Here is a 15,806-nt window from a genome sequence, read left to right on the forward strand (position 1 = left end):
CTCTAGACTAAACAACCCCAGTTCCCTCAGGTGCTCCTTGTACGACCTGTGCTCCAGACCCTTCACCAGGTTCATTGCCCTTCTCTGGACATGCTTGAGTAATTCAATGTCCTTTTTGTAGTGAGGGGCCCAAAACTGAACAGAGTAATCGAGGTGCAGCCTCACCAGTGCCGAGTACAGGTGTAAGATCACTTCTCTGTCCCTGCTGGCCACGCTATTTCTGATACAAGCCAGGATGCCATTGGCCTTCTTGGCCACCTGGGCACACTGCTGGCTCATGTTTAGGCGGCTGTCAATCAACACCCCCAGGTCCCTCTCTGACTGGCAGCTCTCCAGCCACTCCTCCCCAAACCTGTAGTGCTGCTGGGGGTTGTTGTGGCCCAAGTGCAGCACCCGGCATTTGGCCTTATTGAAACTCCTACAGTTGGCCTGAGCCCATCGCTCCAGCCTGTCCAGATCTCTCTGCAGAGCCTCCCTACCCTCGAGCCGATCAACACTCCCACCCAACTTGGTGTCATCTGCAAACTTACTGAGGGTGCACTCGATCCCCTCGTCTAGGTCATCAATAAAGATGTTAAACAGGAGCGGCCCCAAAACCAAGCCCTGGGGGACACCACTCATGACCGGCCGCCAACTGGATTTAACTCCATTCACCACAACTCTTTGGGCCCAGCCATCCAGCCAGTTTTTTACTGAGTAAAGCGTGCGATCATCCAAGCCTTGAGCAGCCAGTTTCACCAGGAGAATGCTGTGGGAAACAGTGTCAAAGGCCTTACTTAAGCCAAGGTAGACAACATCCACAGCCTTTCTCTCATCCAATAAGCAGGTCACCCTGTCGTAGAAGGACATCAGGTTTGTCAAGCAGGACCTGCCTTTCATAAACCCAACCTGCTAAGGTCAGCAAGACCACTCTGTTGGCCTTTTGAATCCCCATCCAGTGTATGGGAGTCCCAGGGTGTCCTGGTTTAACCAGGATAGGGTTAAGTTTCCCCAGCAGTGGGGGGGGAGCTCTAGCCGGGTTATTCAGATACCATGCGGACGTCACATCCTGGCAGGTCACATTTTCCTGGCGCGGGAGCGCGGTGCACTCGTGGTTTTGTACATCGTGCTTCTCACTGCTGTATTGGTAGATATTTTGCTCTGTTAATTGCTATCACTATTACTGTTATTGTTATTGCTGTTGTTTGTTGTGTTGCTATTGCACTGTTGTATTAAACCTTTCCTTATTTCAGTCTTGGGGCTTTGTATTTCACTCCCTTTGTGGGGGAGGGGCAGCGGCCGCGTGGTCTTAGACCCCGGCAGGGGCTAAACCACCACACAGGGGCATCCTGCCTATACCAGGGAAACATTGGAAAGATGTTTGTCTTGACAGCAGTTTATTCTCAGACTCCAGGATCCTTTGCACTCATAATCTTCTGGTGCCACCATGCAGTCTTTGAACTGTCTTTTTATCTCCCACAAAACTCCTGTATTTCCTTAGCTTCTCCAGATAAGTCTTGTATCTTAATTGCAACTGTCTTCCTGGAGAGTCAGTTACATAACTGACCCAGAAATAAACAGTTAGTTCAGCAAGTGTCTTAACTGTGATGTTACTGCTTTATTCATTCTGTGGTCTAGATATTTGCCAGATAGATATGTTCATTTTTAGTAAGCAATGCTTAGCTTGTCATAAGAAATGGTAACTATATTTGTGGTGGGTTGACATTTTAGCTGCAGGTCCACCTTGGCTCAACAGACCCCTATTCCTTGACACCCTTACTGACATTAGAGTTAGATTGAATTTCCAGCATGTTTCTAGTTCATGCATGCACTTTGGCTTCCTGTGGAAAGCAGAAGGAATAGGGAAGGAAGGAGATGGGGAGGAAGTTGATGGCAGGTGGCATTGTTAGTCTGGTCTTGTCCTGACATACAGTGAGTGAGTATGGGGTAAGCCAAGGGCCACGGTATTTTTTCCCTACTCTTTCCACTTGAAGACAGAGGACTCTAGTCCACCAGTATTTCACCAACATATGACCCAGTGAAAACAATCCTCATATGACAACATAGTGATGACTTTAGGAGCAGAAAGGTGGTTCACATACTTAAAACGTTTCAGTATCTTGCTGTGTTAGGTCCATAATTCTACATTATTAAATATATGGTGGCATGAGTGAAGGCCAAGCAGATAATGATACAAATACGGCCTCTGATATTAAATATTGTGGGGTTGGACCTTGAAAAAAATGGAATTGTTTTCATCCTTCAAATTTTTTTGAGGTAATGCAGTATTTGCCATCCTCAGGAAATCCAGAGCACCAAAAAGATTCATTATTTTTAATTATATTTTTAAAAAATATTTCTTGACTTCACCTAAAGGATTTCTTGTGAAGATGCAAAGATGCTTTTTTAAAATTTTGTTCATATTAAGACTTTCCTTTCTAAAATTTGATTTTGTCTGAAACAATTTCAAACTTGAAAAATGCCATTTTATTCACCTGTGAATCATCAAAGCATTACATTTTTATTAATGTGAAGCATTACAAAATACCACCAAGTTTAAATTCTCTCTGAATTCTAAAAACTGATTCTTTCTTATAAAAATTACATTTGATACAATGTCATCTTTCTCCAAGAGAAGAATATTTTTGTCCAAAATAAATTTGTATTTAGGTGTTACATATATACTAGGGAGAAATGGCTTGTTTCTACATGTTGTAGCATCACTACGGGTAGGAGCCAAGAAAAATTAATTTCTGTACTTGGCATTTGTGCCAGTAAGCTGGAACAATAGAATCTGGTTTTCCTTAATGCCCTTTTATAGTGAAAAATATCTTTCCAGGCCATGTTTTGCCCCATTCTGCAGCTACCCCATAAGACTGGCCATATCTTGTAAGAGCTAAGGTCTGTCTAGCACTGTGCAAGTCTCTGAGGGCAGTCAGTAGAGGCTTCCTAAGGAAATGTGTCCGTACAGGATGACATTTACAGGGTGTAACTCCTTTATATAATCTTTGAGCTTCCCTCTGTCCTAGCACACAGTAGTACTTGAGTGGGTTTTTTCCACAGTTTCCTGTGGCCTGGATGTTCAACATGTTCATGAGCTAGAGGATCAACCCGCCATGAGCTGATACTTGTTTTGAGATGGAGGATTTGAAAGCATGCAGGGAACCTGTGTGTTACTGTGTTGTCTTCACTACTGCTTTTCTCCTCTAGCTGGCAAAAGAAGGTAAAGTCTGTAGATAAATTACACTGGGAATGTAATTCACCTAGAGACATCTACCTGTGACTTGAGAAGGAGAGTAAGTATCAGCCAGCCATACAGACTGCCCACAACCTAGCAGTGTATGTCTTTCCCCCTGCAGTGGTTGCTGGTCCTGTGTTGGATTTCCTCTGTGGTGTTCAGCCCTATAACTACAAGCTAATCAAATGCTTCCTTTGCCTCAGATGTGAATGGAGACATCTGTGTCTTGAACATCTCTCCCCTGAAATCCGGTGACTGGCATCCACTATGTATAAAAATCATAAGACAAATATCCTTAGACAAATATTCTTAATGAACATTTTGGCTTGAAATAATTGATTTAGAGAACCAAGGGTTTTGAAGTTAGTGGTTTCAAACTTGCAGGCTGTCATCCTAAACCTTGATATGATAGAAAAAGGAAACAAAGATATTGCCTTTGCTCAGAAATGTTTAGGAGTTTCTTGTCAAACCCAAGAGCCCTTTGAAATCAGAAAGTCATGACAGCAGCAATGCATTTTTTGCTTTACTGGTAAATAACGTGCTCTAGTCTTAATGGAGAAAATGAAAGGAGAAAACAATAAAAAGAGCATCTACTTTGTGTCTATTCAGCAGTACCATACTATAGATACTAGAAAACACTGAGTACTTTGCACCAATATAATTCTTTGATGGTTTTGAAATCATACCTAATTTTTTTTTCAAAGTTCTTTTCAAGCTTATTCATGCAAAATGTTTTGCTGACCTTTACATGGGTTTAAGTTAGTTACTTTATGGTTCTGATGCACTGAGAACAACCTTAATTCTATTTGGTACTTTAATTAAAATTTAGGCATAAGTAAAGGAATAGCTTTTAAAGAACAATAATTTTGAAGCTGATAGCTGCTACAGCAAACCTGAATGCCTTTCCTCTCTATTGCAAAGATCAGATGACTCCCTAATGTAACTGAAGTGAAATGATTGAAAGTATTTGTGCAGGTTCTTGTGAGGTCACTGGTGGCTGAGTAGTTGATAGGTATGAGCAGCCATAAACGTATCTGGTTAGAAGGGGAAATGACTGAGCAGAAGAATGTTCCTGCTGGCTTGGGAGCTGTGAGCATGGTGACCAGATGCATCCTTGATACATGCAGCTGGCCTCTTTGAAACACAGCTGAAACAGGACACCTCCTGAGATGCATCGTTGATCACAAAACCAAGAAAGTTTAACCTCTATTTATCAGCAGAAAAAGTGGAAAATGTCTGGGAAATTTAAATTGGTCTGAATAAACAGAGCAGGTCTCTGAGCAACCTGATCCAGCTGAAGATGTCCCTTCTCATTGCAGGGTGGTTGGACTAGATGACCTTTAAAGGTCCCTTCCAACCCAAACCATTCTATGATTCTATAATAAAGAGGGTAGCTTACAGGTGTTTCTGTTACTGTAGATTTGCATGTTACACCCTGAGTTCTTTTTTTTTTAAAAATCATGTATCACCATAATCTCCAAATTCTCTGTGCAAACACTTATGGAAATAGCAGCAACATCTGAGAGTTACTGAACTGTATGAAAGCTGAGGAGTGATGTGGGTTGGTGGTGCAGAAATTGTTTTCCTTGGACATGCTTTCAAACTAGCAGTTGGAAAGTCCTAGTCACTGTGGGAGCTGAGATACTACAGCATTTCTCTCCCTAATCTGATTCACTTATGCATATCTTTACTTGTTTATTAAATCTAGCATTTTGAATATAAAATCATAATGAGATTCTGGTTACTCCAGTAAAGTCATAGTGTCGTGCCTTTAATTCTTAATAGGACTAGGAAATTTCAGGTATCCATTCTACTTGCAGGCTTAAGGATGTTTCTCTTCAGACAGTATGAGTCAGCTTTTCCCCCATAAGTGCAGAGTTCAGTGTGCAAATACAGACAGAGTTTCTCAATAAGGTTTATTTTCACTAAGAGGTCTTTCTGTTCCACTTATACCAAGAGAACAGAGGTGAGGTTGTGTAGTATATCTCCCCTATGAGAATATCCAAAACTGTCTTTGTCACTGTAGTCTGCCTGTCTGTCCTGTACTGTTTGCTTTCTTTTGTTGATACTTAATTTTTCCTGAAGTTTGCCACATCCATAAACCTTTATTATAAAATGCTGCAGATGGAATTCCAAAATCATTGCAGATGATGGACTTGAGCATCAGACTTGTTAACAGAAAAGAGGAAGATCAACACCAGTAGAGTACCACTGCAAAACTTTACTAACAGAGATCTTGTATTGTCTCTGCTAGGCCTATGGTTGTATAGTCCCAGTTTCTCTCCCATGCTTGTTTCTGAGTGATTTGAGCATCTGACCATCTTGTCTTGTGAGAGCTGTCCATCCACTGGGCTGTACTTAGTAGGGAGTTGTTAGGATGGACAATTCAGGTGTCTGTGTAAAAGAGCAAAAGCAGAATATTAACAGTGATGTTCATACTGCAGAATATGAGGGACTATGTGTGATGGCTGGCTTCATCTGTCATCCTGTTCAGTGGGTGACTAACAATGTGTTATCTCTCCCCTGCAGTATGGGATAAAGAAGAAGGAAGAAAAAGAAGCAGAGGCCCAGGCTGCACTGGAAGCTAATGCTGAAGGGAGTCTGACCCGCCCAAAGAAGGCAATCCCTCCTGGCTGTGGGGATGAGGAGGAGGAGGAAGAAGAGAGCATTCTAGACACAGTCATCAAATACCTACCAGGGCCCCTGCAGGACATGTTCAAGAAGTAATAGCTGCAGACTGTTAGATGGGCATAAACAGTACTGCAAAGGATTTCTCTTTTGCTCAATGGGGATTTACAATCTTGCCTCCCATCACACAGCCCTCCTCACCTCTGCCCTCTACTGCTCACTAGGAGTACCTTCACTTCTCATTCCCTTCTGACTGCCTCTTTCCCTTCCCTCCACCCCAAGACTCATCTATTCCTTTCTTGTACATAGTCACATCCAGTAGATGCCTCTGAATGGGTGTAAAGATTAAAAAGCTGCAGACTACACAACTTTTATTATAAGCCATAGTACTATGTATGTTAAATAAGACAACTGTACATTAAGCATAGAAAAGGAACAACGTCACATGCATTTCTATCCAAAGCAGGAAGAAGTGTTCACTAAGTGTGAACAGTGACCTCCTCTTTAATTTTATTTAATTATCTTTATATTATTATTGATAGCAATTATTAGTCATTATTAATAATGTTGTTGGTTGGCTCACACTAGACATTTGTTGTTGAGCACATCTGCCCTAGGAAGGGATATCTTAGTCCTCCAATGTAAGCAGAGCTTTTATGTTTTAATTCCATCACAGGCATAAATAAAGAGATAATTTGGCAGGTAAATCACACATGACTTACACAGCTGACATCACTCAGAACTGTGGAAGACTCACCTGCCCTCAGATGTTGGTGGAAGTTAAATGCCTCAGAATCTAAGCAAGAGTCATGTTACTTTGGGAATTAGCCATACACTTAACTTGAAAGATCAGATTTGGTCAGACAGTTGCCATCAGAGAGCTGAAACCACAGGAGAGTACATGGTGCTCTGGTGGAGGACCTCCCCAACCCCTTTGAAGCCAGTGACCAAGTACATAGGCTGCTCTGATTAACTGACCTTCCTGTTTCTGCCCAGTGCCATATTCAACTGTCCAATTCCCAGCAGTGCTTGCAGGATGGGCATTTGGTTTCTAGTATATTGTTGCAGCTGTGTCCTGCCCACCCCGTCCTGCAGTGTGTGGGAGACTGTGGTGGCCTGAATGTTAGCCATGGTCCTGGAGATCCAGAAATACTGAGTATGCCTACTATGTATCACATCAAATTACTGCATTGCCTTGGGGAGGTCACTTATTTTTCTTCCCCACTCAGCTTCTCCAGCTGTAAAATGTAGGTTTCAGTCTCTACCTACTATAAAGGCATAAAGTGAGGGTGCTTCTCCAGTGCTATGAAGGAGCTAATTAATATTATAACAGTGTGTGGCATCCCTTGATGCTAGTAGGGTGAGAGGAAATCTCTCTCTCACAATTATCTTTGTTGCCTTTCCCAGACACAGATACAGAAGGCTTCTCAACTGTAGGTATTGAGTAACTGCATAAGATAAGCCAAATTCTACTGGAGATGTTGTCTTGCTAGTACATACACAGACTCACATACGTAGACTTACTGTGAACAGAGACCTTCATGATCAGGTATCTGGCATGTCATCTGAAGAGCTGATCCTGGAGTTGGCTGGGTCTTTGTCATTGTGAAAGCATCATGCCATCTCAGTCTTACAACCTTGTGAGAGAATCAGAGCTTGTCTGGCAGAACTAGCATTGCTTGTCCCTGTCATAGGAACAGCAAAACTTTCCTAAGTAAGATTTGGAAGAAAATAAACACTTTCTACTGACAACAAAAAGGAAAACAATTTTAGACACTTCATTATGTACCTAAATAAAGCATTTTACTTCATTGGAACTTCGTTGATGCAATTTTTCAGTGGAACTGAGTTTAGGCAAACATCTCAATATTTTCCTGAATAAGAAGTTTTAAAATATATTTATCATTTTTTCAGGTAAGCAGAAGAAATCTGCACCATGGTTAAGGCAGTGAGCTTGTGAACTCTGTGCCTTTTAGCAATATCTCTCATAATAGGGAAAAACTATTATGAAAGAGAAGAAATGTATTTATTTTGCTCTGCTCACCCAATTCTTATTCAAGTGTGATAGTTCTTGCTTCTTCACAAATAAGTTCAACCATAAGTTTCTACTGAATCCAAGGTGGAGGCTGAGGAATTTTGACTGATGTAGAAGTCAGAACCAGCTGATAAGGATGCAACTTATTTCTGGCTGGATCCACAAGCAAGACATGTTCATTCAAGTATAAGTTGCCAAGGGCTTCCCAGAGGAAAGAGAGGACAGGTTTTACTCTTTCAGATAATGTCAGTGTTTTTTTGCCCTAACTGTCATTTAAAGCAAGATGAGTGTCTCCCCTCCTAAGACTCTAATGACCCAGAATGCTTTTTATCTCTGAATCAGTGCTTGGGTGTAGCATAGCAATTTACCATTTTCTAGGGAGAGTGTCCTACTCACCCCATGCAACTAGTAATTTGAGACTATTCAAGTAAACCTCAAAGAGTTGAAAACTCTCCTTCTGTCACAAAGGCAGCAGTTGATTTTGATGCTCTGCCACAGAAGGAACTAAATCCAACAGGCCTTCAATCTAAAAGGCAGTTTGGCTCTTTGTTTCAGTCACTCATTGGTAGTGAAATCTACTAGCACAGATCACACTGACGTCAACACTTTTGAGATGCTCTGACTAGTCTCTGTGTCATGTGTCCTCTAATACATAAGTAGAACCAGCAGAAATGTGCCCCTGCTAAAAAGAACACATCCATTCATATTTTTCCCTGGCCTTGTGCTAGAGAACTCTGCAAACAAACAAACAAAGAGGATGAGCTCATTCCGCTTTGCTTTGGCCTTTCTCTACCTCTTGCTTGTTGACCTTTCCCTAGCCCCCATCATGGACTCACTTCCTCATCCAGTGAAATACTGTTCTGACATAGAATCAGAGTTTTCTGCCTGGTGTCCTTGCAGAATAGTACTGTTTGTTTTCACAGTCTCCCTGGCAGCTTGATGTGCATGTGTGTGCACATACGTGTGAAAGATGAGGAAAAGGGAAAAGAAAGGAAGAGGAGAGAGAAAGGAAGAGTGTTTGGTATTATTTTTTTATAACTGTGCCTCCGCAACTGTTCTATTGAATGACTGGTCTAAGTCAGGATCTTGTATGGCCTTTTCTCACATTTCATAAGCAGGTAGTGCTATCCCTGGACTCAGAGGATTAAAAATACTCCTTTTGTGAGCTGAGCTCCTGAGCTGTGTGAACATCTGGATCCAAACCCTGAAGAGGTCCATAAGAACTCTGTGCTGAGTTTGTTAGGCCTCATGCCAGGCTTACAGAGTGGGAAGGAAGGGGAAGGCAGTTTATTAAATTATGTTTGCCATGTCTTTCACTGTGGGATGTTTTCAGCCAGCCATGTCATCCCTTCTGTGCCTCAGCTCTCTACACCTGAAGCAACCCTTCCTTCATGGACAGCAGAGAGTTCAGCCAGGTGTGAGTTGATAGTTCCCATTTTAATTTTCCTTTTCTTTTAATAAAGAGACATGACAGAAGATTTACCATGGTACTGGACAGGTTTTGCTTGAGTTTGCCTCACATAACTTTTGGTACCCTGCATGAGTTCTGGACCTCTCCTCAAGTCATTCCACTGTCCCCAAAGTGCCTAAGCCATGCTGAACAGACTCAAGAGCAGGCACACTCCTGACCCTTCTGCCTATCCATTTATTTCTCTTCCCACTCTGAACTGGCAACATGGGACATAGACACCTTTGGCTCATGTACAGATAAGGGAAGCAGTGTCTCAGACACTTTCCCCCTCAGCACTCAAGCAGGTGTTGAAGCACTTAAACAAGACCAAAGAGAAGCATGGTTCATTGTTTGGATTCTGAATATCTCTGTCTTTCCATGCCATTGTTTTATTTGCATCATGGTCTGTTCAATCTCAGGTAAATGAGGTCTTTTATTTTTTTAGCTAGGTTTTATTTACATAGAAAGGTTGGTGGCTAGACACTGCAGCCATTTTCCTTCACAGCTCCAAGACCTTCCTGGTTAATAAAAAAAAGTCAAAGGGCCTCCACATTTGGAGGGTAAATGATTTACTTTGCCATTGACCTTGTGAACTCACAGTTATATTTAGAGAAAGCCATATGAAATCAGACTGCAATATTAATTATGAATGCTACTCTTGTGTTTAAAATAAATAAAACAAAATATAAGATCATGTGCTAAATCACTTTGGAGTTCCTCTGTCTATGTTTCTAATACCATACATTGGCTTAGGTCCCTACCAGCCTCTCTCCTTCATCAAGAAAGACCATACTAATGCCGCTGAATACATCTTTTTGTCAAGCTACTGTGCTAGAATAAGCATTGTTAGAAATTAGCTGTTGTGACCTCAACGTAATGTCTTATGTATCTGAATGTTGTCTGTATCTGTTCTGAATATGTGTTATCAGATAACAGTTTCTTCATGCAGAGTTAGTAAAATGTTTCAGTACTGTCATTAAAAAATACTTTTTCTCTCTCACACACAGAGAGTAAATTCAGCTTAGCCATGCATTTTCTAGTAGAAATGTTCCCCAGCTTTCTCTCAGATGCATGTAGTACTCTCCAAGCAACTAGAAGATGATTTAAAGACTTTGTGAATGTGAATTACATTTGTTATTTGCCTGCTACTTTTTCCTGCATGGTGTGGGTAAATGGTATGATGTTCTTCTGAAATGGAATCGCAGCCAATAAAACCCCAGTGATTTCATATATTTTTTGCAATGCTTTCCTGTGAAATTCCTACCAGGCTACACCTGGAAATTGAAGATATACATATTTATTTGTATGTACATGCTGATATACAAATAGAATGATAACAGAATTGAGGAGAAACACAGATATTGTAATGGGTATGTTAATTTTTTCATTTGTCAAAAACACTGACGAGGTTTGACATCTGCAGGTGATTATCAAAGTTGTGCTCTTAGGAGGTAGTTTTCCTTAGGAAGAGCAGAACAGCATTCCTTTGAAAGAAACACAGACATCTAACTGTGGTTTTGTGTTTGGGTCTTAAAACAAAAAAGGTAAAAACTCATTTTCTATGACATCAAATATATCTCTAGATCCAGAGTTTGTGATACATACAAAACTCTTAGGGTGGCACGCTGCGCTCAGCTAAGCCTTGTTTTACTTGCTCAGGGACAAATCAGTAGCTGTTATGTTCAAAATAAAAGCATTGCATCATGTTAGAAAAAGAAAGAGAAATAGCCATACATCTCATAGGAAATGCTGATACCGTTTCCCCTAGGAAAGCTCTTCCTTAGGACCATTGCATGACGATGTGTTTGGTTTTTCTCTGTGACCACAGGACTGTCACAGAGAATCAAACCATATTATTTACATCCCATAATACCTACTCAGACTTTGAGGCAAGCACTGCTAAAGCCAACACACGCTAATGCTACTGCAGCCTGTGAGTTCAAGGGCAGGCTCTTCATTTACTCCAAGTTCCAGATGAAGTCTGTGTTTGAGGAAGATGGCAGAGCATGAAAGTATTTTTCATTGGTTCCCCTAAGAAACAGCCAGCTCAAGGGATCCAGAATAATCATATCAGACCAATGTGGTCAGGGACAGGGCTCAGATACCAAAGAAGGAAAGCAGGTGATTCTGACAGGCTTCATTTTGCAATGGAGGTAAATAATTCTTCAGAACCAACTTCTGCCTTCTTATTAAAAAGCTACAGAAGGATAATTCCAGGGGTTACGCTGGTGCAATCTACATTTTCTCACTTTAAAAGTACACTTTGTCAAGCAAAACATACTCCAGAGGAGAACAAGACAAAAAGAAATCAGCAGGCACATCATGAGTGGTTCTGGTGAAAAATCACTTCAGTTACAGATGTGCATTAGTGATCTACTTGTCAGACACTGGCCCTGGGATGCAATGATAAGCCCTACTGCAAGCTCTCAAACTTCACTGACAGCAGTGGAGTCACAGACTACATACTTGGGGCAGATATTAAACTTCTAAATGAAAAGCTGGTTACAATGATACTCACCATTTGTTGTCCTGAGTAAGCCCATTTTGATGACTTCATTTCATTTTATTCCTAAAGTACCATTGACGATCTAAGCCTCTTAAAGCTGTCTTTGAAAATGGGACTTGAATGAAGGCTACTGGACAATGCTGGCACAATGCTGTCCTGTGTATTGGCATCCCAGGAGGTTTGTAGCAAGCATCAATAGCCTCAGTTTAAAAATCTCAACCAAGATTTTTAATTCTCCTTCTCCAATTTTCCTTCCTCTTTTCAGGAAAAACAAGGTTACAACTGCATTGGGATATTCCTTGTTGAAGATCTCTCTGCTACAGCCTGTCTCTGGAGATTTTGCAGACAGATTGAGATAGGTTCTGAAAACACAATTGAGAAACACAAATCGCTGGAGCATGTGATGACAGAAACCCATGCTTTCTTGAGGCTTCAGTATTTAGACAGAAGCAGAATTCTGCTAGGGATGGAAGCAATATTTTCATCTGAGATTTGTTTTCATTCCAAACCCTGTGTTTATACTAGAGGGTCAGATATAAGAGTATATTTAGCAAGTTCAAGCTGCAGCAGCTGAGGGTGTTTTGAGTCAGAAAAGGACTTTTTTAAAACTTATGTGGTGAAGATTTAAGTGGGCTATGAGAGGTTTAGATCACGGCAAGCAACAACTACCTGACTGAAAATGTAGTTAATTTCTATTTCAGTTTTAATAAAAAATTATTTTAAAATTTACACAGAACAGAACATGATCTTTCCAATTTGTCAGCTACTGGTCAAAGAAGTCATCAAACCCAAGCAAAGGCCAGTCTGCATGTGAAGGGAGAATATGTACTGTAAAGGAATTAAGGTATTAAGACTTCATATTCTGTTTTAATTTTCACTTTATAGGTGCTGAAAAGAGCCAAAGTATGTGTACAATCACTTCAAATTTGGTTATCATCCTGAAGCCCATGCATGATTAAGATTGGACTATTTACTATTCCAGTTTTATAGCCTGATAAGCAGCTGGCTTTTAAACTGTTGAAAATGAGACACCTTTTCAGGTTTCCATATCTTATCAACAGCTAAACAGATGCTCACCCCTCAGCCACAAAGAATCCTATTTTTTATGAAGACTGAGCATGGCAAATGTCAGACCAAATGTGAACATTTTAAGGTGAATGCAGAACAGATAAATAGATTAATAGAGATAGACTCTGAAAAAATACCTTGGTACTGAAACTCATCTGGAAGACTTGGGGAAAAAACCACAACTACTATTTCTTTCTAAGTAATATTTGAAGAAATTCCAGCACAATTATTGCCAAATGATAGCAGACAATCAGGTTACAGATTGAAAGCCCTTCATTTTTCAGTGATTAAATAAAGAATTGTGTTTCACTGTACTAAATGGGGATGAGACACAAGGCATTTGGAGATTTTTTCCACATCATGTTACAGTATTGCATTGGGAAGGTCCTAATTGTCTCTTGCTTTTACCTAAAAAAAAGATCCTTCATCCTCTGTGGCATTGCAGCCATTTTTAGTGTGGTGTTGAGCCACACTAGTTTAATAGGCTATGACAAAGAGAGGAAAAATAAAATGTCAGCTCAACACAGCTCTGCAATATATTCAGGGGGAGAAAAATGAGAACATTTTAGTGGAAATTTCCTAGGCAGTCTACTCAAGTTCTCTTATTCACTGAGGTTATGAGGGACTAGCTCAGCAGGAACACTGTAGTCATGCACAAGAACAGGCTGTAGAGAGCCATCACCATGCAAAGCACAAGGGACAACACTGCCCAGTTATTAGAGTCTAGTTCACTTGCCTGAGAAGAAGCTAGAGCTCTAGAGCTTCTAATTTTTCCCAATGGTGAAGTGAGGACAATGATACAGACATTGAGATGTCCCAGGGAGACGCACTGTCCTTTACATAAGCAACCTTCTCTGAGGATCTTGCAACTCAGATGTCAACAATATCCAAGGAACGTATGTCAGAAAATTGGGAATTATGAGATGAAGCAAATGAAGATGTGACTTACCAAATGTTTACTGTAGACTATGACACCAACTAAAATTAGTTTAGAGCAGCCTAGGTGATAGTCAGATATTTAAATGTATTTAAAATTCCACTACATAATTATGTAAATGGAACACATGGATTGCCTGCTTGAACTGTGCTTCATAAGCAGCTTAGCAAACAGGAGAGACCTAGTCGGTTCACTACAGTTAAATGTTCTTTGAGGATAAAACGTATCTGCTGTTGATTTTTTTTTTTACCTGCATGAACTGATCCAAGCCTCTTTAAAGCTGACCACAGAGTGACAATTACTAATTTAATGTTATTTTATGTTTCTCAGAGACTGCAAGTGTTTTCCACTCAAAAAATTCCTTTCTGCCCTCAATTCCTTTCTCAAATGATGAGACAAGATAGTCCTGCCTCACTTGAGGCATTCAGTGGATGTTGCATGGATGTTAAATCAACCCTTGGCAGAAGTGGAACGTCAAGCATCTCACCATGAGCTTTTCTTTTAAGTCAGGAAGTTCTCTGAACTGAGTATTTACTCTAGTATTTTACTCACTTGTGATTAACATAGTCTCTCCAGACCAAGGGTCCTCCAGAAAAAGCAAAATTCTTGACCTGTTTAAAAAAACAGATAAAGAATAAAACTTCTTAAGACTTTATATATTAATAAGCAGTGTAGGAGATCAATGAAGAGCTAAAATTTTGCAAGTCCTCTTCCTGCTTCTCTCCCACTAATAGCTCCGAGCGAGGGCTCAGGAGAGCTTGTAGTCAGCATGGAAAGCAATGCTTAGGGCTGAACAAATGCAGAGTTCATTGTGAGTGATGTCCCATAGTCCCATGACTGGTAGCAGTCACAGTCAGGCAACTGGAGGTCTCCAGTTAAGACTGGATTCCCCATAGAAGCAGGCTGGGCTACATCCAGGGTCTCAGATATGGTACCAGCTGCTGTCAGGAAGAAAACACAGGCCTGCCAGTAGAGGCCTGCTCCCCAGCAGATCTCCTGTGCCAGAACACTATTATCTGGTCAAGAGACCAGAAAGAAGAGAGAGAGCATTGCACTGAGAAAGTGAGCTACTGTGCTAAAACACACTTCTCCACTGATGACTGTAAAAGGTTTCTTCAACCTTGTCTGTCCTGTCTTGTAAATCCCTGACTTGGTTCTATCCAAAGAGAGTAACCAGATTTTATGACCAAAATAAAAACAAAAGATGTGAGAAAGGACACAAACACTCGCTAATAGTGATGTGGCTCATGATGGGACAGGGAATGGCTGCTCAGCAAGCCTGAGGGACGCTTGAGGTACTCTGGAGCATCAAGGCTGGGGTAAATATTCATCCCTCTTTCTGCAGTTTGTGAGTCTCTCTGTGCAGTCACTCTTGACAGTGCTCCAGTTTGCTGAGCACTGAAGGACTTGCAATCACCAGGGGAAGTGTTTCATAAGCCTGGGAAGCTCAGGGCTTGACTGTGAACATAACAGAAAAGCTGACCAGAGCTGAAGCATTATATGTTCATTTCTCATGTTAAGTAAACTCTTCCAGAAAACCCATTTGCCTTCCTTGCCCAGCACAGAAGGCCCATTCCCAGCTCTGCTTAGTGACTGAAAGCAACACATGGCCTTCTCTAAAGCACAGACCCCTAGAACCCATATATTTTCCTTTCCAAATCTCTCTCCTTTTTACCTTGAAAGTGAAAGGGTGAGACATTTCCAGATGAAAACGTTTTTGACCAGTTCCACCCTTGCATTAAATTGCTCATATCTCCATTGCCACATTGTTTGCAGGGTTCATTCCTTCTATGTCTCTCTGCTGATGTAGAGCTGGACCTCTACCCTCACAGTGGCCAGTTCATAAGATCAGTAGTTTCTTTGTTCCCTTGTCCCCTATGCCAGTCATCTCAGGCATGTTGAGAAGATTTTCCCAGGCAGAGAAGCTGGTGAGGAACTAGTTTCAGACAGTAGAGCATATGGCTC

General features: G+C 41.1%; 1 protein-coding gene across 3 annotated transcripts in view; it reads left to right on the plus strand.

Moving 5' to 3' along the window:
- CPLX1 (complexin 1) overlaps positions 1 to 10,560 on the plus strand; it is a 122,271-nt gene extending 111,711 nt beyond the window's left edge. For all 3 annotated transcript variants that reach the window (XM_074855094.1, XM_074855096.1, XM_074855095.1), the window contains exon 4: positions 5,747 to 10,560. In XM_074855094.1, the coding sequence (XP_074711195.1) occupies positions 5,747 to 5,944 (198 nt within the window). In that variant the 3' untranslated portion in view covers positions 5,945 to 10,560. The remainder of the gene's footprint in view (positions 1 to 5,746) is intronic.
- Positions 10,561 to 15,806: the final 5,246 nt, after the last annotated feature.

Source organism: Strix uralensis, chromosome Z (assembly GCF_047716275.1).
Source record: "Strix uralensis isolate ZFMK-TIS-50842 chromosome Z, bStrUra1, whole genome shotgun sequence".
Taxonomy (NCBI): Eukaryota; Metazoa; Chordata; class Aves; order Strigiformes; family Strigidae; genus Strix; species Strix uralensis.